The following is a 24,965-nucleotide window of genomic DNA, read 5'->3' on the forward strand; positions in this document are numbered from 1 at the left end:
AATTCTCAAGGCCTCTCGACACAGGGGGTAAGACTTGGTTCCCCCTTGCTTGTTGATGTACCAGACCACTGACATGTTGTCAGTCTGTATCACAATCATCCCTAGAGGCAGAGAGTCGTGGAAGTGCTGCAACGCCAAAAGCACTCTCAGCTCCAGAACATTGATGTGCAACTGTGACAGTCTCCGACCAGGTGCCTTGGGCTGTTCTTCCTTGAAAAAGCCCCCCACCCTACCAGAGAAGCATCCGTGGTCACTGTGGCTGACGGCGGGGGGGAGGGGGGGGGCAAATGGTCGGCCCACTGTAACATGTTGGCTGGTCAACCATCAGCAAAGATCTTTCTTGCAAGAGTCTGCAATCATGATTAAGAATGACATGAGAAGTTGTTGGTACGATCACTGGGTGAATAGTAAAGTACAGCTGTGTACACTTACCATAAATGTAGATGTTTGAGTGTATTCACTGTTGCAGTCATCACACTGGGGTCATCTGCTTGCAGTAGCCCTCAGTCTGCCTGATTATCAAAGTCTTGGGTCCTGTGTCGGTTGCGGTCTCATCTTCCATGACGTCAGGTAGTCAGGGGTATAAAGCATGTAGTCGACACCATTACATCAGTTTTTCTTGCCTCAGATGTCAGGTGCCCCCCCCTAATGGGAAACAATTAAATACACACACACACACACACACACACACACACACACACACACACACACACACACACACACACACACAGGTGATACCTAAAACAAAAAAGCAAATGCACCAAAAAGCTTTTAAAGCGTAGTAAAGGAGCGTAGAGGTATAGCCAAAACAAGTCAGGGGGAAGGAGGGAGGGTAACCAGGACTGCAACAGTGAATACACTCGAACATCTGCTTTTATGGTAAGTGTACACAACTGTATTATGTTCTTCGTGTTTCACTGTTGCAGTCATCACATTTGGGTAGATTCCTAAAGCAAAGGATGGGAGGAGGACTTTAGATAGTATTAGGACCAGCTATAAGGCCCTGCAAGACTGCAGTGGCAAAGCCAGCTCTGAATTTAGAGAAAATTGGCAAATGATAATGCTTGGTGAAAGTATGTACATAACTCCAGGTAGTAGCTTCTAGGATTTCTCTAGTAGGGACACCTCTGAGAAAGGCTGTAGAGGTAGATGCAGCCCTGGTTGAATGGGGTCTAATCCCCATTGGGAGAGGTTTCCATGGTGCAGCAGAAATGAATGCAATGGCCTATCCATTTAGAAATGGTTTGCTTTGAAAAAGCCTTCCCCTCTGCCCCTACAGCAAATGCCACCAGCAGTTGTTCAGATTTCCTTTGACGTTTAGTCCTGTCCAAGTAAAATCTAAGTTGTCTGTGCACATCTAAGGAGTGCAGTATCCGTTCTCCTTTGCTTTGTCGATTAGAAAATAAGGTTGGCAAATGAATGGATTGAATACTGGCCAAGGCTCTTGCCGTCCCCATAGTGCCTTTTTTAGGCAAGGCTCAAAGGACAAACCAACCACCGTAACCAGCACAGGTAACCAAAAACTAAGGGTAATGCTACTCAACGCCAGAAGTCTCAACCTCAAAATGCACACACTCGAGGCACTCCTCAGTATGGAGAAAATCGATGTTTGTGCAGTGATGGAAACCTGGTTCAAGGCTCCAGAGACCACTCCAGCACTACCAGGTTACAATTCATATCATACCTTCCGGCCTCAGTTACCGGATCGCAGTACAAAGGGCGGAGGTGTATCCATATTCATCAAAGATACCCACATCTCCAAGTTAGTGGCACAGCATGATGCCACAGAGATCATCCATGCACAGCTATCAGCAGGCAAAACCACATTTCAAGTCGTAGCCTGTTAAAGATCACCCACCATGTCCCGAGATGTTCACTCAGCATTCCTTGAGGCATTGGAAAATATAAAGGTTCTACCCAACACCATAATTTTGGGTGATTTCAACTACCATGGTACAGACTGGGCGAATTACCAAAGTTCTAACTCTTATGCCCAGCGATTCACAGAATTTATAAATTCAAATGCCCTCGAACAACTGGTATGTTCTCCCATTAGAGGGGACAACATACTGGATTTAGTCATCACAAATATGGGCACCCATTGTACCCAACCCGTTATCACTCCCTCTCTGGTCAGATCAGACCACAAACTGATAACCCTAGACATCTTCACCCCTCCACCTCCCCCAGTCAAAGAAACCATCGTAAAAAAACTTTCCAAAGCAAACTTCAAACTACTTGCGTCAGAAGTGGAAAGCTTCACTATCCCCCTGCAGAAGGATAATGATATCCAGGATGCAGAATCCTACACCAAGGCACTCTATATACATCTTCAGGATTGCATGGACCATGCTATCCCAAATAAAACCAAGACTCCTTCCTCAAGCAAGAAGAAACCAGTCTGGTGGACCCTGGCCTTAAGCAAACTATACAATAAAAGGAGGAGACTTGTACAAAAAAAAGGCCAAATCTCAAGTAGAAAAATCTTCCCTGATCAGCTTTAGTAAGAAATTGAGGGCCCTCATCAAGTCAACTAAAGCCAATTTCGAAAAGAAAGTTGCCAAGGATAACCATAAGGCCTTCTATGGTTACGTCAAAAACCTAAATGGCAACGCTCAGGTCTGTTCTGAGCTAGTACAAAATGTTACAAAATACACTGACTCCACTGACATTGCCAACATCTTGGCTGACAGGTTCAGTGCAAATTCCCCCCCCTCACCACCTACATGGCCTATTACTATTCCAGGGGATTATGTAACTCCAATTATTACTGATACGTTGGTTAATAAGGCTCTATCTAAAGCTAAAAACACTGCCTCCATGGGACCAGATGGTGTCCTGGGCTGTGTCATACGTGAGCTCCAAAATGAATTAACCCCGCATCTGAATACCCTGTTCAGTCTCAGCCTCTCGACAGGATATGTGCCCATAGAATGGCACACAGCAACGGTGGTTCCGCTGCACAAGGGTGGGCCTACAACCGACCCTGGGAACTACCGACCAATAAGCCTGACCAGTCTGATCTGTAAGGCAATGGAGCGAATCATTATGAAACTCAAATGGAGAGATTGGGAACCACCAAACACTTGACCCCACATAGTTCGGCTTCGTCAAGGGCAGATCATGTCTCCTGAACCTGGTGAACTTCTTTGAGACAGTTACTCAGGCTATAGATAAGGGAAAGGATGTACACACAGCTTACCTTGACCTTGCTAAAGCATTTGACACCATTCCCCATTCAGGTATTATTGATAAACTCACCAACCTGGGCATAAACCCTTACGTCACAAGATGAATCGCAAACTGGCTCTCAGACAGATCCCTCAAAGTAAAAGTAGTGGGATCTATGTCCGAATCCAGACCAGTAATGAGCGGTGTGCCTCAGGGCTCTGTCCTGGGGCCCCTCCTGTTCTCAGAAGTACAGGCAAGCACTGATGGGCTGTGGCTGACCAAGTTTGCAGAGGACTGCAAACTGGGTGCTATAACAGAGTCTCCGGCCGACATGGATATCCTCCAGAAGGGCCTTAATGAGACTGATACATGGTGTGAAAGCCATGGTCTCAAGCTAAATGCTAAAAAATGAGTAGTAATCCCATTTGGAAAAACAGAGTACCCGTGAACTACCACATAGGAGGCAACCCCCTGAAATCTGAAGTAGTAATAAGGGCTCTAGGGACCCAAATAGATAGTCAGCTTTCCTTTGATAACCATGTTGCCAAGGTGGTTAGAAAAAAGCCTTCTATGTGACCCATCTGATCACAAAAGGGTTTGCGTCAAGATCTAAGGATGTAGTGGTGCCCCTCTACTCTTCCCTCATCAGACCCATTATTGAGTACAATGCACCAATTGGAATTTACCTGGCTAGGCATCTCCAGCAGCTGGAGAGACCACAGAGGTACCTCACTAAGAGGATTACTGGCCTCAAACAGTTGCCCTATGCAGCACGATTGAAAAAACTAAGGCTTTTCTCTGTTGCATACCGCCTTCTCAAAGGCGATCTCTGTCTAACATACAGAACCATGTCCAACCCAGAACTGTTGAACATGCTCCATCTTAGCAAAACCAAATCCACTTGAGCTACATGCTCTAGGGATATAAACCTCAGCACAACAATGAATAGAACATGCTGGAGGGATAGATTCCCCTCACAAAGACTTCCCTTGCTATGGAACAAGGTCCCAATCTACATAAGACAGAGCCCCTCACTACCACTCTTCAAGAGGAACCTTGACGAGTGGATGGGTAACAGAAAGTTCACACCAGGGATCATACCAACAGCTCTACTAGATCGGGGCCAAGGGTACTAGCTGCTAGATCAAGGGCCTAGGGAACTAACCAAAGGGGCGGTGAATATCGCACAAAGTGGCTGGGCTAATATATGCCTTCGGGCAGATAGCCCAGTATCTACCTATGAACCTACCTATTAAGAGCCAAACTGGACACCACCTTGGGCATGAAGGAGGGATTGGTCCTGAGGGACACCCTGTCCGCATTAAAGATGATGAAAGGCTCCACTGCCATAAGGGCCTGAAATTCAGATACCCTTCTTGCTGAAGTGATTGCTAAAAGGAAAGCTGTTTTCCAAGAAAGGAATTTTAACTCTGCACTTGCAGCTGGCTCAAAAGGAGGCAGAGTGCATTTTTCCAATACAAAGTTAAGGTCCCAGGCTGAAGTTGGGGCTCTTCTGGGTGGTCTTAAGTTTTTGGCCCCTCTGAGAAACAGCTTGAGCAGTGAGTGAGAAAAGAGGGGTGGGTTCTGTGTTGTAATGAGCTGAAATGGCTACGGCATGAATTTTGATGGAGGAAAAGGAAAGGCCCTTGTGAAGCATCTCAGTTAAGTATTGACGAATCTGAGGTAAACTGGGCGCTGCTGTGGCCATCCCTTGAGTTTGGTTCCAGGGACAGAATATTTTCCATTTTTCAGCATAAGATTTTCTAGTACTAGGCCTCCTTGTCTCCAAAATGACATCCAACACTTGTTTACTGAGGGATGGTAATGGAGACATTAGATAATTAAGCCAGGCTGCCAGGTTCAGGGTTTGAAGCTGGGGGCGCAGAATCTGGCTCACCTGCTGTGAGAGCACGGTATGGATCTGAGGCAGGTGCCATGGGGCTAGCTGTGATGCACTGTGCAAGAGGGGGTACCAGTGTTGGCATGGCCAGTCTGGTGCAATCAGTATCATCCTTGGTTTGTCCCGTTTGATCTTTAGTAGTACTTTGGAGAGGAGAGGCAGAGGAGGAAAGGCATAAACTGATAGATTTTTCCAGCTGAAGGACAGAGCATCCACTTTCCAAGCTTGTTTGTAGGGAGTCCTTGTGCAGAATTTGTCCAATTGGTAGTTCTGGGGGGAGGCAAACGGGTCTATATCTGAGCTCCCCCATTTGTTTATAAACATGTTGAAAGGTCTTTGGTTCCAGTTTCCACTCGTGTGGGTCCATGAGATTTCCGCTTAGTTCGTCTGCCAGTGTATTTAGTTTTCCTGGCAAGAATTGAGCCTGTAGATGCACTTGGTAGATCAAGGCTGTGTTCCACAGAGCCATGGCTAGTCTGCAGAGGGGGTAGGAATGAGTACCCCCCTGCTTGTTTATGTACCACATAACAGTGGTGTTGTCGTCTTTACCATTAATTGCCCTGGAAGAATGTGGTCCTTGAAGGCTGTCAGAGCATTCTGTACAGCTAACATTTCTTTTTGATTGATATGCAGGTGCATTTGACTTGGGTTCCATTTGCCCTGAATGCACTTCCCTGCCAGGTGAGCCACCCCATGCATAGTCTGATGTCTCTGTTGTTAGGGTTTGGGCGGCAGGGGGTAGAGTGAATGGTAATCCCTTGTTTTGGTGGCAGGCCTCTGCCCACCAAAGGAATTCTAACCGTAGGCAAGGTATGATAGGAACCATTGCTTCTAGATCCTGAGAATGTTAACACCATAGGCTTTTTAGATGCTATTGTAGTTTCCTCATATGCAGTCTTGCATATGGAATTAGTAGAATGCACGAGGCCATGAACCTCAAGGCTTGCAGTATTTGCCTTGCAGATAGCAGGGTTTTTGTGGATACTAGTTTGAAGTAAGTTGTCAAATGAATTTGTTTCTCTGGCATGAGGAAAGCCATCTGGGAAGCTGTGTTCAAGCTTGCTCCCAGGAATACAATTTGTTGACAGGGTACCAGCTGTGATTTCTTTTCATTTATAGTGTACCCCAGACAAGTTAGCACCTTTTGTGCAAATGCCAGATGATGCAAAATTATGTCCTGGCTTTCTGCCTGAATTAGACAATCGTCCAGGTATGGGTATATTTGAATATTTCTTTGCTGCAAAATGCAATGACTGGAGCTAGGCACTTTGTGAATACCCTGGGCGTAGATAAGCCAAAGGACAGTGCAGAGAACTGATAGTGCATGTAGCCTGCTTTGAAGCGTAAGTATCATCTGCAAGATTCCCTGATTGGGATGTGCAGGTAGGCTTCCTTTAAATCCAGTGTTGCCAACCAGGCATCTTTGCCTAGCACAGGAAGCAACCGGTGAAGAGTTAGCATCTTGAATTTTGGAATCGCCAAAAAAAGGTGTTTAAGATAGAAAGGTCCAGGACAGGATGCCATGAGTGGTCTTTTCTGGGTACCCAGGAAAAGTCTTGAGTAGAAGCCTTGTCCCTTTTCCTCTTCTGGTACAGTTTGAATAGCCTTTATGCTTAACAGCAAGAGTACTTGCTTTTGAGCCTCTGCCCACTGATTTGGGGGTAGATCTGGCCAACCGTTTGGGGTTGGTAACGTGTTGAAGTGAAATCTGTATCCTTGGGGAAACTATATTTAAAATCCATCTGTCCTAGGTAATGAGTTCCCAAGTTTTTTGCCTGCCGAGCAATCTTTCCCCCTAAAGGAGCAGTCAGTTGAGATGTACTTGGAAGTTTTAAAATTAAGTCATTGAGACAGTTTACCATAGGGGGGGGGTCTTACTACTCCCTGATTTGGAAGTGGGAGCCCCCTACTGCTTAGTCCTGTGTGTACCCTGGGACTGAAGCCTGGGTGTTCTGCTGGTTCTGGGTTTGGACTGAGAAGGCCTGGAAGAGGCAGGAAAGGGCCAATGCCTACTAAATCTTGGAGGCTGTACCTGCAGGAAATCTTTAACAGTTTGCATAGATTTAGCTTTTTCCTCCATCTTTTTTAAGAACTACTTCTGCATTGTTGCCAAACAGGCGGTCCTGATTTAAGGGAGCATCCAGCAATTTAGCTTTAACCTGACCTGGCAAGGATTGCCTTCTAAGTACAGACCCAGTGACAGCAGCCCTGCAAGATGCCTTTAAAGAATCAAAACCATATTGCAAAGTATGTTTTCTAACCTGTTCAGCAGAATGCATTAAATCCTGTAAATCATCGTTTTCAGCACAATCATGAATCAACATCATTTTCTGTTTAAGCAGTCCAATAATATGCTGTTGATACTTGTGGAGTCCGCATGTCCTCCCCGCAGTCGAGTAGCCTTCGAAAGACATGCGTGAATGGGCATGCCTTCGCTGAAGGTTGGGCGTCGGGCTGGCAACTCAGCACCATAAAAATCTACTGCCAATCATTAGTGGACCAGAGTTCCACTGTGGAGACAAACAACAACTTTAACATATGAAACTGGCAATTTAAGGCCCTAATGGCCAAGGTTGCAGAAGTGTATTCCTTCTTACCCCATCTATCCAGTGCCCTGGAGTCTATCAGAGGGGGTAGGATTTTTGGCAGTAGTAGCCTTAATGCCCACGGGTCCCTGTGAAATGGTCTCAGGATCCGCAGTAGGATTTTTAAAAAGGAACTTGTGAGAGTCAGGAACCCTGTAAGATCTATCAGGTTTTCTGGGAGCAGGAGGTAGAGTGAGGGGCTAAGCTAGACTCCTAAAAGGCATCATCAACAATGTCTAGTACAGGAGGTATAGCTAAAGGCCTGTGCTGGGGCAGGAGTAAGAAATCCCTAAGCCTCTTTTTAGAATCGGAGTAATCCTGGCTTTCCCAATGAAAATGCTCCCTAAGAGTATGGAAGTTTCACCAAAAGAGAAATCCTCGGGGGGGGGGGGGGTGCAGAGGGAATACCATCCTCTGCTTCAGAATCCTCATAAGTAGATAAGGGTAAATCCTGGTCATCGGAGGAGACAGAAATTTCAGAACCTTGGCCAGAGGTATCATAAGCAAATTCAGTCCTAGGTCTCTTAGAGGGGGAAGGTTGGCTTCCCCTGATTAAAGTAATAAATGTCTTCAGCCACTCTTATCATTTGTTTTTTAGGCATAGAGGTCTGAACATGCAGTCTGTGCTTCTGTTTTCTAGGCATGTTTCGAGTTTTAGGCCTTGAAGAAGATGGTGTCAGTTAATATGCAAGTAAGTAGGCCTAAATACACCCTCAGAAGCCGGTGCCTGCACAGCGGCTCCAGACCCATCCAAGGTAGAGACATCTGCAGGTTCCACAGTGGAAGCATCTCATGGCACACCGAACTCCGAATGGGTCTCAGTAGAGGACTGCGAATCTGAAGTGACGGTTATCAGGAGCTGCGAAAGTGCCTCACTGAATATCGGCGAACTGGCGACTGGCTTAGGAGAAGCGTCATCGGCAGCTTTGGACCTTGGTGGCCTGTCTCTGTCTATCTTTGCATTTTTTTGGAATGTGGTAGTTGGATGGCTTACCGAAGACATATCTGGATAATTGAACAGAGTACCAAAATATTTAGAAGAGAAAATATACCAACGACGAATAGTTTGCTGCTTAAATAAGGCACAAAATCGACAGCAAGGTACGTCGTGGTCAGGGCCTAGGCAATACAGTATGAATTAAAACATTTATGAGGTATTTACTTTCCACAAGTAATACAAATTATTGACTTTTACTGACATCGGTTTAGAGCAAGAAAAAGTTTCCCCGACGGGGTACTTAGCTTTAATTTAAGACTTCGGTTCTGAAACTCAAACAAAAATTTCAGGAGTCTGACGACCGGCACTTGCGAACTGTTTCTGCTTTGGGCACCGCACGGCAAGAAAGACTGATGTAATGGCGTCGGCTGCATGCTTTACACCCCTGACTACCGGATGTCACGGAAGATGAGACAGTAACAGACGCAGGACCCAAGACTTTGGTAATCAGGCCGACTGAGGGCTACTACAAGCAGGTAACCCAAATGGGATGACTGTAACAGTGAAACACGAAGAACATCCACTGAAGAATCCTCATGTGCATACATCCCAGAGGAACTGCTATGAGCATAGCTGCCATGGTGTCTAGTAGTTTCAGTACTTGAAGGGCCAGGACTTTTCTTCTCTGCAAAATGTCCGAGACCTGGTTTCGGAGAGTGGTTATTCTGTCCAGGGGCAATCTTATGTGGTGGTGGTAGTGTCTACTACTTCTCCGATAAAGGAGATACGCTGCGATGGCGACAATGCAGACTTTTTGAAATTGATAGTGATGCCTGAGAGCAGAGATTGAGTGGGATCCATGGACAGAATTAGTTGATGCCTGGAGGCGGCAGTAAGGAGCCAGTCGTCCAGATACGGAAACACTTGGAATCCTAGATGCCTCAAATGAGCCGTAACCACTGCCATGCATTTGGTAAACACTCTGAAGGCTGTTGTGAATCCAAAGGGCAGTGCTCGGAATTGGTAGTGACTGGCTCCCAGCCGGAAACGCAGATGATCTCTGGATGGCCTGGCCATTTTAATGTGGTAGTACGCATGCTTGAGATCTATAGAGCACATTCAATCGCCCACGCCGAGGAATGGGAGAACAGACTGAAGAATGACCATCCGGAACTTCTTCTTTAGAAATGTGTTGAGAATCTGGAGCAAGGTCTGGATCCTATCTGGTCTGCTGGGACTGGCTGGATGACTTTTCCTGCAGCCTCTGGATTTCTATGGCTGCTTGATCCCCGAGACTGGGTGGAAGGTCTGGGATTTTTTTTTGCCAACATGTGGGTTTTCTAAAAATGGAATGATGTATCCTCTAATAACGATGCTTTGAACCAAAGAATCTGTTGTAATTCCTAGCCAGGCATCTGTATATAAAGCCAAGCGACCCCCGACTTCCTCCAGAGCAGGACAGTCGGGCCTCCTTTCAGGAGTGCTGATAGGGCTAACTAAGGAACTGATCCCTATCGCCCTAGTTCTGCAGACCCCCTCTGCCACCGGGACAGCGTCTTCCATTATTGCCCCCTCCTCTGCCCCTGGAGGGGGGTTCACTACGCATGTTCTGGAAAGCTCCTTGGGACTTTCGGAACCATATGTTTCCACCTTTCTGTCCTTTGGGGTATATCTGGTAAGGGTTGAAAAACAGACTCCTATGGCAGATAAGAGTCTTTCCCTCTTGCTCACACCTAATGAGAGAGAAAGGAAGAACTGAAGGCTTCCGCAAAGGAGCATAAGCGCATTCAGGATTGTCTCCGAAGAGCCATCGCTGAACCCACTGCCCGACTAGAACCACCGCTGCATAAGAAATGAGCTGCATGGACGAGTTCACAATGGAGTTAAGGGTATTAAGTTGTGCTGTCACTTTGTCAGAGACAGCTCCATCTGTATTACCCTGCAGAGTATCTCCAAGCTCTTTCAGGAGATCTCTTTTAAGACGGGTAAAATGAGTCAAATAGTTAAGCGATCGCATAGCAAAGGTCGCAGAACTAAAGATGAGTTTCCCGTATCTGTCCATTGTTCTGGAATCCCTATTAGGAGGATGGACAGCAGAAGAGGTTTCTGACATCTCTTTATTGGTGGCCGCCGCCACCACCATGGCATCAACGGGGACTCCCTTAGTGAGGAACATCTTGTCTTGGGGGGAGGTGATAAACTTGTTAGGCCTCCAAGGGACCGGTTCCATAGTATCAGGAGACTCTCACACCCTTCGAGCAACCAATTCCATCAACTCGAAGGGCGGAGTCACCCAGGAGGTGGAAGATTGAGACCCAAAGGCCTTCAGGAGCACAGACTCATCCTCAGTAGGGCTAACAGACTGCCAGTCACCCGTCTGCTTTAGGACTTCCAGGGTATTAGCAAAGGAGATGTCCTTAAAGGGGGACCGTGGGGACTCTTCCGATTCCTCTAGGTCGGTGTCTGATGTCAAAGACTCCTGCGGGGCATCTAAATGCCTCCTCTTGCACAGTCTTTTCCTAAGAACCTCATCAGTGGGGGCTTCTGGTGAGGTCTCAGTAGAGTAAGGGTCACCCAATGGGATCACCTGAGGCTCCGGGTCTCGATGATTAACAGGGACTTGCAATGTAGAGGCAGAAAGTGGCACTTTAGGAGAAGAGGAGGGACCTGACGATGTGTGCGTCTTAGGTGACATAACCTTCCTCATGGTAACGAAGGCACCATTGCTCCGACCAGAGGAAACCACCAGTTCCGAAGAAGACGGCAACTTCCCCGGCGCAGAGACAGTGGGCTCTGAACTAGAAGACAGAGCCAAGCTCATCCGCGCCGAAGCCCCGAAAGGAAGGGTCAGAACTGATGCATTGGTTCGACCCCCCCAGAACCGACGAGAGTGTGTCGGCTCCCAGACTCTTCCAATGGAAGCGAAGAAGTCAATGTTAATGGAGCCAAAGAAACTGGAACAGGCCTCAGCTATGAAGGCTCCACAACCACCAGATCCTCCTCCTCCAGCTCCGAAGGCCCTGCTCGGCTCGGCTGAGGAGTAGTCACAGCCGGTGGGATGTCCTTAGGCCTCGAGACCTGTTGGGTCGAGGCAGATAGCAATTTAGCCAGTGCCGGGTTCTCCAGAAGCTTCTGCACCACCTGGTCCACATCCACATCATAAAGGGTCCTCAAAGAACGAGTCAAAGGAACCGAAGACGCCACTGATTGCAGGATAGGCAACTTCAAGGTTTCGGAGACTGGCTCCAAGACTAGGGACCAGCTCCAATAAACTTGCTTAGTGCATGGCTCCGAAGACTGCGGAGCCCACAACTGCACCTTCACAGTAAGGCTTGGAGCCGATGACCTGGGCTCCGAGGATGCTTTCGAAGACTTCGACCTCTTCGATGACTTTGAGGTCTGGTCAGCCTTGTCCAAGGGACTCCTGAAAATCTGGCTTCAACAAGCCTCTATCTACCAGCTTCCTTCTTCTCTCTAGTAAAACCCTACTACTGAAGGAATGGCAGCTAGAGCAATCCTCCTGCAGGTGAACAGGCCCCAAACAATAAACACAACTAACATGGGTGTCCATAATGGACATCTTCTGCCTGCATTTTGGACACTTCTTGAAGCCAGATTTCTGTACCTCCTTATGGTCAGACATTGTTATAGCCACAGAAAACACTAAATGATCAAACACGCTGTTCTAGTTGTCAGATCCCTGAACAACCTTCAATCTAATCTAAGATTATACCATAACACTAAAACAGAAAACACGATTACTGAAAACTAACCACACTGCATACTCTAAATATTCTAACAGTCCTAAGTTGCCTGTACAACTGTAAGGATATATGAAATTATATAAATGTATACAACTAACTAAGCACACTACTACCTAAACACACTAACACACTATACATATATAGTAAAGCGGATAGGGGTTAACCACAGAACGGCCAAGGTCCTAAGAGCAACTCCTCTTTTTTTTTTTTTTTTTTTTTTTTTTAAAAAAGGACTCTAGTTAATTTAAATAACGAACTCAAAAGGCTAACCATCCCAAAAGCAGTACAACTAGAATAACTTTAGATATCTAAAGAATTATCAGGAGAAATTTGTCAAAAAACAAGTAAATGTAAATCAACTGGCCCGAGCTCTCCGACGACCTTGTGATCAATTGCAGAGAAAAACTAGATCTGAGGTAGGACAGAGATCGCATCATGGGATAGGGGGGCCTGACCTCAAGATATTCTTGAGATCTTTAGCTAGTAAAGCAGCCGACTCGGAGCTGATGGTTCAGCTCCGAACCCATGTGTAAGAATAAATGGCGAGATTGAACAACTTCACATTATAAATTTGATGTTAGAGGATATGTTGTTGAACCAACTGCTTTCTCTTGCTGAATATAATTTTTTCAACATCCCCTGTCCTAAGATACCCACCACATTCGGTATCCCAGAAGTTCATAAGGATTTAAACAACCTCCCTTACATCCCATTCTGGACACAAAGGCCTCACACATTCCCTCCAGCAAGTACATTGACCAGAGTATTAACGGGATACTGGATAAATTTGCTTATTTATACAAGGACTCATGGGATTTTTTTTTTTTATCCAAAATAACTAATAGGATTTACTCTGATGACCTTTGGTTTGTTACTATTGAAGTTAGCGATATGTACTCAATTACTCCCCATCAAGAATGACTGGAATTGTTCTTTGAGTTCCTGTCAGAAAACTCAGGATTAAACTCGGCTAACTTGTCCATTCTCCATTCCTTCATGGAAGTGGCCTTGGAAAATAATTTTCAAATGGCAATGGGGCATTTTTGCCAATACTGTTCTTGCCCAATGGGAAAAACTTCATGTATTTACTTCTAAAATTCAGAGAGTCTTGGGTTTTGTATGGTAGATACCTGGACAATATTTTTGGAGATAAATTCTTCCAGTATCTAAATTCAACTACTAGTGTTTTAAGGTTTAAAATGGAGGTAAAGGAACAAAAAGTAAATTATTTAGACATCAGTATTTACAAGAACACATACTGCACAGGTCTGAATCAACCTTGTATATTAAACCAACATATTCAAATTCCCTCCATTATGAGAGCTGTCACCCTATACACCAAAATAAATCCCTTGTGAAGGGACAGTATGTCAGGGTGGCAAGTATGGTCACAAATAACCAAGAGCATGCAAAAGAATGTGGAAAATATCAAAGCATGTTAAAGAAGAGGGGTTATCCCAAATATTCTCTACACAACATTGTTTCTGAAGTGTCTGGAAACAGGGAGCAAGGCATGTACAAACCATTACTTGGGTCTGGTGCAGAACATATTCCTGCTGGGCATCAGATATGATTGCAAGAACCAAAGGAACAATTTCAAAGGTCCTTGATCCTTCCCTATAATCTAAAGTTCAATGAGATCCAGGGTATTGTGAGGAGAAAATGGAATTTATTCAAAGTCGACCAGGAATATTCGAATATTGTAGGTGACAAGCCTTGTATCATTTATAAAAAAGAACTCAACTTTAAGACAGTATTTGAAGTTACCCATTTAGAAAAAAAGAGAAGGACGTATGGTAAAGTGTGGAAACTGTTCCCAGTGCAAATTTATAGCAGAAGGGGAGAGATTTCAGATACCACGACTGGGTTATGTTAGGTTAATAAAAAATATATTTTTGTTACTCAAAGAAAGTGATATACATGGTCAAGTGCCAATTAGGTGACCATTATTACATATGGAAAAAAACAAGAGCATTTAAGAATAGGATTTACCAGCACCAATATGACATACACAAGCAAGATGAAAAAATGCACTTAGTAAACATGCAAAAGCACACCCTAGAGATTATTTTAAATATTGTGTTATTGACCATGTTGACCTAGGTCCCAGAGGGGGTTCAACTGATGATTTAGAGTACAAAGAATTTAAATGTCAGACTAGATGTAATGCCATGGAAAGTACAGCTGTGTACACTTAATGATAAATGTAGATGTTCGAGTGTATTCACTGTTGCAGTCCTAAACAATGGGTTAAATGGCTCCCGGTAGCCCTCAATGGGCCAGAATACCAAAGGTAAGTTAAAATGACATCAGCTATCATCAGTTGTAAAGGACGTCAGGGTGTCCGATACAAAAGGAGGCAGCCAATGTCACTTCCTCGGTCTTTCTTGCCATAACAGTCAGAAGCCCCCAGAAAACAAAACTTAAACCAAATTTAGCCTACAACTTAGGAAAAGGGGGAAGGAGGGAGGGAAACCAGGACTGCAACAGTGAATACACTCAAACATCTACATTTATGGTAAGTGTACACAACTGTACTATGTTCATCGTGTGTCACTGTTGCAATCCTAACCAAAGGATTGATTACCAAAGCCCAGAGAAAAATACAACTGGAGATTCCACTTTCTCATAGTTGAATCTCCAGTTGTATTTTTCTACGGTTAGACCAGGGGAAGCTACACACAGTAACGGTGTAGGATCTACGGTAATTAAAAGAAAGAGTACGTTCATACCACCTCCCAATGTAGAAATCTATGCATTAGAACAGTTAGTCGAATATGACTTCAGGAGAATTTGTTCTCAAAAGTCTATTGTTGAAGACAATTTGACTAATGGAGAAAGAATGGTTCTAAAAGATTTTATTTCATCAAAACAGTACAGATGTATGAGGCCAGATAAGGGAGGGGGTATGGTCATTATGCATGGTATGGACTATAGCTGTCAAATTATGAAAATATTAGGTGATGAAAACACATATGTTAGAGTTTCTATTAACTAGGTCAATAGGGCTTATCAGAAGATTGATATGTTTTTATTGGATGCGTTATATCAGGGGGTGATCAATGAGGTTGAATTTGATTACCTAATGGTTAAATTCCCTAGGATGCCAAAATTGTTTGAAATACCAAAGGTGCACAAGGGGACGGAACATCTTCAATTTCGGCCTATAGTGTCAGCTAAGGGTTCGAAGACTGAACCGCTTGCTGCATTTGTGGATCATCTTTGCAAAAAAGCATTAAATGATGCGGGGCACATTCTCAAAGATTCATGGCACTGCCTTGAGAGGCTTAGGGAAGTAGATTACATGAATGAAAACACGTTTGGGTTTTTAACAATTGATGTTATTAATCTCTTCTCAGTGATCCCGCATGGGCTGGGGCTAAAGTTATTTTATAACAGCTTATTGGTAAGTGCTAACTTTGATAAAGAGAGGATTGAATTATGTCATGATTTGATGGAGCTCATTTTGTACAACAATTATATACAATTTGATGGGGAAATGTATCAACAATTAACCGGGGTAGCGATAGGAGCTCGTTCTGCCCCAGTGTATGCCAATTTAGTTCTTTTGGCATGGGAAAGAAAAAACATTTTTGAATCTAGATTTCGGAACAACATTTTGTTGTATAGCAGGTTTTTAGATGACTTGCTAATTTTGTGGAAAGGAAACGAGGAAAGTGAGGTGGATTTTGTTTTGTACTTAAACACCACCACTGATTTTCTCAAGTTTACATACAATTGGAGTATGAATTCTGCAAACTATTTGGATATTAATATTTCCAAATCTGAAATGGGCCTAACAAGTACTATCTATAGGAAACCTAGTTACTCGAATTCCATGTTGCACTACACGAGTTGCCACCCGTTTCATCAAAGGAAGGGAGTAGTGAAGGGCCAGATGGTCCGTTTGTCTAGGCTCGTAAGTGATGATGAGCTTTTTAGGAAAGAAATATTTACATTAATAGGGATGTTTCTCGAAAGGGGGTATCCTTTGACATTGTTAACTAGTATCAAAAGAGAAATTTACAGAAAAAGAAATAACAAATACATTCCAATTTTGAAAGCCAGAGGACATGAATCAATAGCCCCTGAGGTGAATAACAACACCAATATGGGGTTGGGTATCCCAAAGTTTGTACTTAAATACAATGACAAGGCACCTGAATTATGTGCAAGTCTTAGGAGCTTATGGGAATATTTTCTGAGTAAGGATACAAAAATGGTTTTGGGTAAGGCCCCTGTTATTGTTTTTGGTAGGGGCAAAAACCTGAAAGATATATTAGAAAAGGTAGGTAATGGGTACGTGAGATCTCGAATGGGTAAGTGTGGGTGTTGCAAAGGTTGTAGATACATTGCGGAGGGAACATATCTGTGTGTAGCTGGATTCAAGCGCACAATTGCTTGTCCGGGTCTGTGTAATTGTAATACTAGGAACTGTGTTTATATTGCTTCTTGTATGTCATGTGAAGCTTTTTATGTTAGTATGACTACAAGAAGCCTTAAGGAAAGAATAAGAGAACACAATAGTTCTATTAGGAGAAAGGATGAACACAACGCTCTGTATTTGCACACAAAGAGTTGTAGTGACTTCAATAAGTTTCTATTTTTTATTGTGGATAGAGTGAAATCAAATGTTAAATGTGACATTAGTAATAGTGTTGCATTGCTTGAGATGGAATGGCAGATAAGGTTGAACGCCACGAGGTTTCCTGGTCTCAATGAGCACATTTCATTGAAACCTCAGGTGAAACATAGGGCCTATGTGATTTAAGTGATATTAACAATATGAATAAACACATTAATTGTTGTTTTTTTATACATATATATATATACACAGATGCTTTTATGTTTTATGAACAATAGTTATGAATGGGTTAACTTATCATTTATAATCAAATTTAATATTTTATTGTTTTTTATGTATTTACACTATTATTAATTTTAGTATGTTGATGTTAAGTTTTTTATTAATTATAGTTGGAGGCACTATGTTAATATAGTAGAGAAAATATATTTTTTATTATATATACATAGGTTGAAAGTGTAAAATTTTACTATAATTAGAATACTTTGGACAGATACTTTATTGCAAATTGAATGTTCATTGGTTGTGAACATTGTTCTGAATTTAATGAACTTAATCTGTTACATAATTGATTAATTGGTTCAGGTTCATTGTGGGTAATGGATATTTAAAAGTTGTGAAGCTGGGTGTGTTTGTATGACTCTGATGAAGCCAGTTTTACTGGTGAAAGCGCTCAGTCGGTGTGCTTTGGATTAAAGTTTTTTCTGCCTTATGTTCCAGTTTCTGTGCCTTTGTTACCTCACACAGTGGTCGATGTGCTTTGGTTTATTTGGAGTCATACAATGAGCCATGCTGCCAAATGGAGAGACTGAAGACAAGGATGTAGAATGTTTCCCCCTTCCTGAACCAAAAGATCTGTCTTCAGAGGAAGATGCCAAGGAGGAAATTGGGAGAGACTGCGAAGCATTGATACCCAACGCTGTCTGGGCCAGTCCAAAGCTATGAGAATAGTCCTTGGTCATTCGTCCTTGATCTTTAATAATACTCTGGGAAGAAGAGGAAGAGGAACAAAGGCATAAACTGACAGCAGCGTCCAAGGGAAGGACAGAGCATCCACTTCCAGGCTCTGCTGCAATGCTGTCTGCTGCAAAAAAGAGGTAGAAGATGGTTATCTGGAGCAGAGAAAATATCCACTTGGAGTGCCCCAACGTTGAATGATGTTGCAAAAAACTGCTCTGTTCAGTTGCCACTCGTGAGGGTCCTGGGTCTGTCTGCTCAACTGGTCTGCAGAAACACTGAGCCTTCCTGGAAGAAACTGAGCGAGGAGATGCAGGTCCAGGGATGCTGCTATTGGACCAAAGACTCATGCTCTATCTGCAGAGGAGGTAAGAATGAGTCCCTCGCTGCTTGTTGATCTACCACATTACTGTGGAGTTGTCTGACCTGACAAGTAGGATCCCTGGAGAAAGAAGATGCCTGAAAGGTAGTAAGGGCTGCTGGACTGCCATCAACTCCTTTAAATTTAAGTGCATGTGCATCTACTGGGCATTCCAACTTCCCTGTATGCATCTGCCATCCAAGTGAGCTCCTCAGGCACAGTCCAATGCGGCTGTGGTAAGAACTTGAGTGGCAAGGGGTGGGCGAAAAGGCATGCCTTTGTTCTGTAGACAGGCTGTTGCCCACCATAGAAACTATTGCAGACATGGAAGCAGAGGAATTATCACATCCAGGTCGTGTGTGTGTGTGTGTGTGTGTGTGCTGACACCAAATGTTCTTCAGGTACCATTGCAATTTCCTCATATGCAGTCTTGCATATGGAATCATGAGAATACAGGAGGCCATGAATCCCAGAGCTTGCAGGTATTTCCTTGCAGGGAGCTGGGACAGGCTTGCCAAGTCCTTGAAGTAAACTGAGAGAGTTGCCGGCTTCTCCTGGGTGAGATATATCATCTGGGCGGCTGTGTTCAGACTCAATCCCAAGAATATTTTCTCTTTGGATGGCACCATTTTTTATTTTTCCTCATTGAGAGTGTAACTCATGGAAGTCTTCACAAATTCTAGATCCTTTAACTGCTGTTCCTGAGAATTTGCTTGAATTAGACAGTCGTCAAAGTATGAGTAAATCTGAATTTTCTTCTGCCTGCAAAAAGCAATGACTGGAGCCAGGCACTTTGTGAAAACTCTGGGAGCAGTAGATAAGCCAAAGGGCAGCGCAGAGAATTGATAATGTTGCTTGCCCACCCTGAAGCAAAGGTATTGCCTGCAACTATCCCTGATAGGGATGTGCAGATAAGCTTCTTTGAGATCCAGCATTAGCAGCCAGGAATCCTTTTCTAACACTGGCAGCAAATGATGCAAAGTAAGCATTTTGAACTTTGGAATTATCAAGAAAGAGTTCAGGATAGACACATCTAGGATAGGATGCCAAGTGCCTTCTTTTTTTGGAACTAGGAAAAGTCTGGAATAGAAACCCTGGCTTACTTGCTGAGCAGGAACTGATTATATTGCTCCCAGATGTAACAGACAAAAATTTGCTTTTCTACTTCTGCCCTTTGGTCTGGAGGAGCATCAGGGAATCCTTTGGGTATTGGAAAGGTGTGGAAAGAAAACTTGTGTCCTAGGGATACAGTTCTGAGTATCCATTTGTCATCCATGATGGTGGACGAGGCATTTGCAAAAAGGGCCAACCTTCCCCCAAAGGACTCTCCGGGCAGGCAAGAACAGGCAGAAGTTGGACAGAGTCACTGAGAATGTTTAGATGTAGGCTTAGAACTTTCCGCCTTGGAAGAGGAAGCCTGACAACGCTTAGACCTTTGAGGGTTAGCCACCTGTCCCCTAGAAGATTTGTAACCTCGAGTCCTAGAGCGGTTCTGTCTGCTGGTATCAGGGAACGTCCAACTCTTAAGAAGGGTAATTCCTGCTAATACGAGGAGGCTGAACTTGCAGAAAGTCTAACTGCCTGCATAAACTTGGCCTTATCTTCCATCTTCTTGAGCACTTCCTCTGCTTTGCTGCTAAAAAGACTGTCCTTATGCAAAGGTACATCTAAAAGCTTAGCCTTGACAGACTCTGGTAGGGGCTGCTCCCTGAGCCAACCGTGCCTTCAAATAACAGAGCCAGTAGCTGTAGCCCTACAGGAGGCTTCTAGAATGTCAAAACCACAATGTAAAGAATGTTTATTGACAAGACTGGCAGAATTTAGCAACTTCTGCATATCCTTACTCTCAGCCAACAGAGGCACACTTGCTATCCTAGACTTAATAGCTTTCAAGGTGTGCTGCTGGTACTTCAGCATATGAAAAAGACAATTAGTAGACCTAATAGCAAGAGTGGCAGAGGTATAAACCTTTCTACCCCACCTATCTAGGTTCCTAGATTCCCTGTCAGAAGGAACATGATTTTTAGTAACAGTGGCCTTAACTCCTTTAGGGCCTTGAGAAATAACTTCTGATCAGCCAACGGATTCCTGAAAAGAAACAAATGAGAATCAGGGATTCTACAGTACCTGTCAGGTTTCCTGGGATCAGGAAGAACTGAATTTGGAGTCGAGGAATTTTCCAGAAAAACCTCATCAACCACTTCTAACACAGGTGGAACAGCCAAAGGCTTATCCTGAGGCAAATTCAAAAACTCCTTAATCCTTTTCTTAGAAAGGGGATAATCCTGACTTTCCCATTTAAAATGCTCCCTGAGAGTATTTAAAGTATCACCAAAAGAGAAATCCTCTGGAGGAGCAGCAATAGGGATGGACTCCTCTGCATCTGAATCCTCAAAAGGAGAGAAAGCTTGAGAAACTTCTTCATCAACAGAAATGGTAGAAGTATCAGAACCTGAATAAGACAGCCTCAGGAGAGACATCTCTACCTTTTTTTGAAGGAGGAGGCTGTGAACCCCTAACAAGAGTCAAAAGGTCATCAGCCATTTTAACCATTTGAAAATGAGGGTAACGAGAGGGAACTGGAGCCTGTTTCTTCACAGGCTTACGACTGGAAGATTTAACTGCAAGTCTGAAGGATTCGGGAGGCCTGGCAACTGCCGAAGTTGTCGGTATGAGCTTGCTATCTGAACGAAGAACAGAGGCCTCAGACACCGGAGTCAGCTTAGCGGCTCCGGATCCAGCTGAAGTGGCAACAGGCAGAAGGTCAGAAGACAAAATGGAAGCCAGAGGCCTGGGGGCCTCTGAAATGTTTTCAACCAAGGCCTGCAGTTGAAAATCTGTGGGCTGCAGGGGATGCAAAGGCGCCTCACTGGCTACCACATGAGTGATGACCAACTTAACATCATCTGAGGACATGACCTTCGGAAGCCTGTCGCGGTCCTTATCCTTATGTTTCTTGGGGATATCCCAAGCCTGAAGACCAGCTGACGCCATACCGACAAACTTAGGTCAAACTCCAAAATGTTTAGCTAAAAGCTTAGCCGACTATGAATAGTACGCGGATTAAAGGAAGCACAGAGATCACAGTTAGGAACGTCGTGGTCAATGCCTAAACAAATAGCACAGTAGGAATGAAAATCTCTATGGGGAATCTGCTTTCCACAGGTAAGACAATTATTAACCTTTTCTGACATTCGTTAAGGCAAGAAAAGAGGATCCCCAATGGGGTACTTAGCTGTAGCCGACTTCAACTTTGTAGTTGGAAACAAAAAAGGTAAACTGCCGATCGGCACTCATGCAAGAAATGCTTATGCTTCGGGCTTCGCGGCAAGGAAGACTGAGGAAGTGCCACTGGCTGCCTCCTTTTGTATCAGACGCCCTGACATCCTTTACAACCAACAGCCGATGTGATTTTTTCTTACCTTTGGTATTCTGTCCGATCGTGGGCTACCGGGAGTCGGATAACCCATTGGTTAGGACTGCAACAGTGAAACACGATGAACATCCACCGGGTTTAAATGAGAATGTTTCTCTAGCCTGCTTGTTGAGGCTGAAGTTTGCCTATTACTTGTAATTATTTTTTAGCAAAGTTAACCTTCACACAGAGACTTGAAAAATCATTACCATAACAACAGTCTGCAAAGTGTTCTGCCTTATGCTAGCTGTATTTCTCTGTCGTTATGGTTATGGGTTTATGTTAGTTTTTTTATTTCTTCATTTTTTTTTTAGTGTCATTTTGATCTACAATGTACTTATACATTTACACACACTTGTGAATTTCTGTACACGGACATGGCTGTACTATTTAGAATACTGATTGGGTGTTTATTCATGATTTTACAAAGTTAAAAAACTGTGTAGAAAGTGCTGTTTAAAGTATTCCTACTTTGTCAGATATAATCTGTTAACTAAACTTGTTTAATTATTAAGGCTTTTAGAGGTTTAATGCGTTTTGCACACTAACAGGTGCTTTACAGTTTTTACTCTAGTATTTATGGCCACACAAAAAATTGATTGTATTTTTATGATTGAACTTGATGATATGTATGGTTTCTCAAAAAAACTGTAAAGGGCTCTAAAATGCAGAGAGGGCACACTAACCAGCTTCTTTGTTAATGTGACGTGACTTGTTACTTGTATTTAAAGAGTTGCGTGCACAATGCCATTTTTTTCTGTAGTTGTCCATGAAATTCAGATGAAAGCACTAATTGTGGAAGAAAAAAGAATCTTGATTTCACTTCTACCACCTTCTGGATTCTTGGTTGGATTACTTCATTTTTGTTACTTATGTTTGGTAAAAGTACCTAAATAAAGCAAACAAACTTTTTGGAAAGTATACAGTATGACTCCGTCCTGCAGAAGTTATTCCTTAGAGTATAAACGCAATGGTAATCCAGATAACTTAACCAGAGTGCAGCAATGGTTGAAACCAAGAAGTGGTGAAAAACATAAAGACTGATGACAGCTCAAAAATTGATCAGTGCAAAATGGTAGTGACTGGTGGCCCAAAAAACTTTGGGAACTTAGTTTGTGGAGAAATAGTGCGCTAATAAGCACTCTTAAGATCCAACATTGCCATCCTGTGCTGCGAAGGAATGAGTTGAGTCAGAGACCAAAGCTTAACCATTCTGAAATTTTAAATTTCCAATGTTTGCTTTTCTCTAAATGCCTCACTTTTTTTTTTAAACTTTACTGCCCTCCCCAGCTTGCTGACCATCTAGCTCATCACCACCAGAGCCCACAGGATGTCCAACACTAAGATACCCATCAGGAGTCTAAACCTTTCACAATTCCCTTAATTTAATGTCTCACTTTAAAAGACTCTTGCTTTGATATTTGCTGATCTCCAAGCCCTGCCCCACTCCCTTTTGTGACAGGAATGTTTGATTTGCATTTCAAGTCTACACCAGCAATGCATTGATGCAAGGTGTGCTCAAACCCCACCAGGGAAAGAATCAGACAAGGCCTCTTCATTCCTCTCCTTTATTGGTTAGCTTCTCTGCAGAGTCCGTGAGGTCATTAGTCAACCCAGGTAAGTTGGGTCATACTCTGGGTTCCATTCCTCTGCTCTAAAAAGAGTTATCAGATAAGATGGTCCAAGGTGTTCCCAGACAGATTTGCAAATTTCTGACAAACCTTAAAATTGTTACCTATAACCAAATTCAAATAAGGTTGTACCTAGAGACTACATGGTACCCATAAAATACTCAGGAAAGCATCCTTAAACTTCAGGACAGAATTAAAAAAAAAAAAAAAAACACAAGCATTAACTCTATTCAAAAGCTGTTAAAAATCAACACAGCCAGATTCCAAAAGTCACAAAAAGAATGAAAACCATAACATTCACAAATCCATACCATCAGCAATCTTCTGTAATACAGAACAAGGCCAGGGTACAGGTCAAAACATAGGATTTATGGTTCTTGGAAAAATAAACCATCTCTACAGATTCAAATTATTTATTAAAAAGACTCTTGCCAACCTAAACCTGAAGTGCTAGAAACATTTACTGCTCAATATTAAACTTATCAGCGCCTGCTATAAGACGGCTGCTGATAAATGATGCACATATTCACAGCTATGGACTAAGTTAATAAGGTATAACCAAAATAATGGGCAAGATGAAGGCCCTGAAGGATGAAGCCAATTCAGCAATGCATTTTACCAGTTACAGACTTTAATTGGCATTATCGTAATTATTGGAATCTTTCAGGAAACATATTGAACATCTCTAAATTGAGTACTGTTAGTGCAAAGCAGACTTCTAACCTTAAGTTGCAAGTTACCTCTGTCCCATATTTGGACATTGCTGCTGTTGCTAAGTGACGGATCTTCTCACGATACATTTGTGCTGCTCGACTGTTGTACTTGGCATTGGTGTCACTGGTGGTGCAACCATGTTGACGAAAGAAGGCAGTCTGTAAAGCACGGAATTACAGCTTTTACACTGTCAAACTTCAAAAAAACAACACTGTGCAGTTGAAAAGATAAAGATCATTGTTAAGCTGCATTTTTACTTTTTCTGAACCACTAAGGGCTCTGTCCTATATAGTTCAGTATTCCCTCAACAGCTCTGCACTTGAGCTCCTATGCCATATATGCCATTCAATGCCTACAGTATCCTTTCCTTAAAATAGTTTTGTATGTGGCTTAAACCTTTCACATTTCCTAAAAATTGCCTCTTGTTTTAAAAAATCCTTGCTTTGATATTTCCTTTTCCCCAATATGCTTAATGTGTAACATTTAAGCATCTCAAAATTCTCGTACGTTTTACTACTCCAGTACTCTGTTCAAAAAATAGACATCCTGTATGTTCCCAGACCCTCAGAGCTTCACTTAAAACAGTTTACACTACTTTGTCTCTAAAATCACTTTCCTCTATACCATCTTAGATAAGTCATGCCCAGAAATGAGCAGTGTACTCTGCATGAGAACTCAAAATATATACATTTATTAATCTTTAAAAAACACACACAAGGAAAAAAAATATCCTTACCACAACACACAACCTTATCAAGTCATTATTTTCCCATTTTTTTTTCAGAAAAGCTGAAGGTAGAAGAAAATGAACCCTCCTCCCACTCACGCAGCACATACACAGACTTGAGAAGGGTGTTTCTTAGGTGAGAAATGTAGAAGCGAAACTGCAAGGCATGAACTTGTGCAGAGTTGTCCGAAAAGAAACACAGACTAACTGTAGCCCCT

At 43.2% G+C, this 24,965-nt stretch overlaps 1 protein-coding gene across 4 annotated transcripts in view; it reads right to left on the minus strand.

Moving 5' to 3' along the window:
- ARFGAP2 (ADP ribosylation factor GTPase activating protein 2) overlaps nucleotides 1–24,965 on the minus strand; it is a 722,347-nt gene that overhangs the window by 517,425 nt on the left and 179,957 nt on the right. For all 4 annotated transcript variants that reach the window (XM_044082689.1, XM_044082691.1, XM_044082688.1 and 1 more), the window contains exon 4: nucleotides 24,047–24,178. In XM_044082689.1, the coding sequence (XP_043938624.1) occupies nucleotides 24,047–24,178 (132 nt within the window). The remainder of the gene's footprint in view (nucleotides 1–24,046; nucleotides 24,179–24,965) is intronic.

The sequence above is a fragment of the Protopterus annectens genome, chromosome 9.part0, assembly GCF_019279795.1.
Source record: "Protopterus annectens isolate FY-2018-M chromosome 9.part0, PAN1.0, whole genome shotgun sequence".
Classification (NCBI taxonomy): domain Eukaryota; kingdom Metazoa; phylum Chordata; order Ceratodontiformes; family Protopteridae; genus Protopterus; species Protopterus annectens.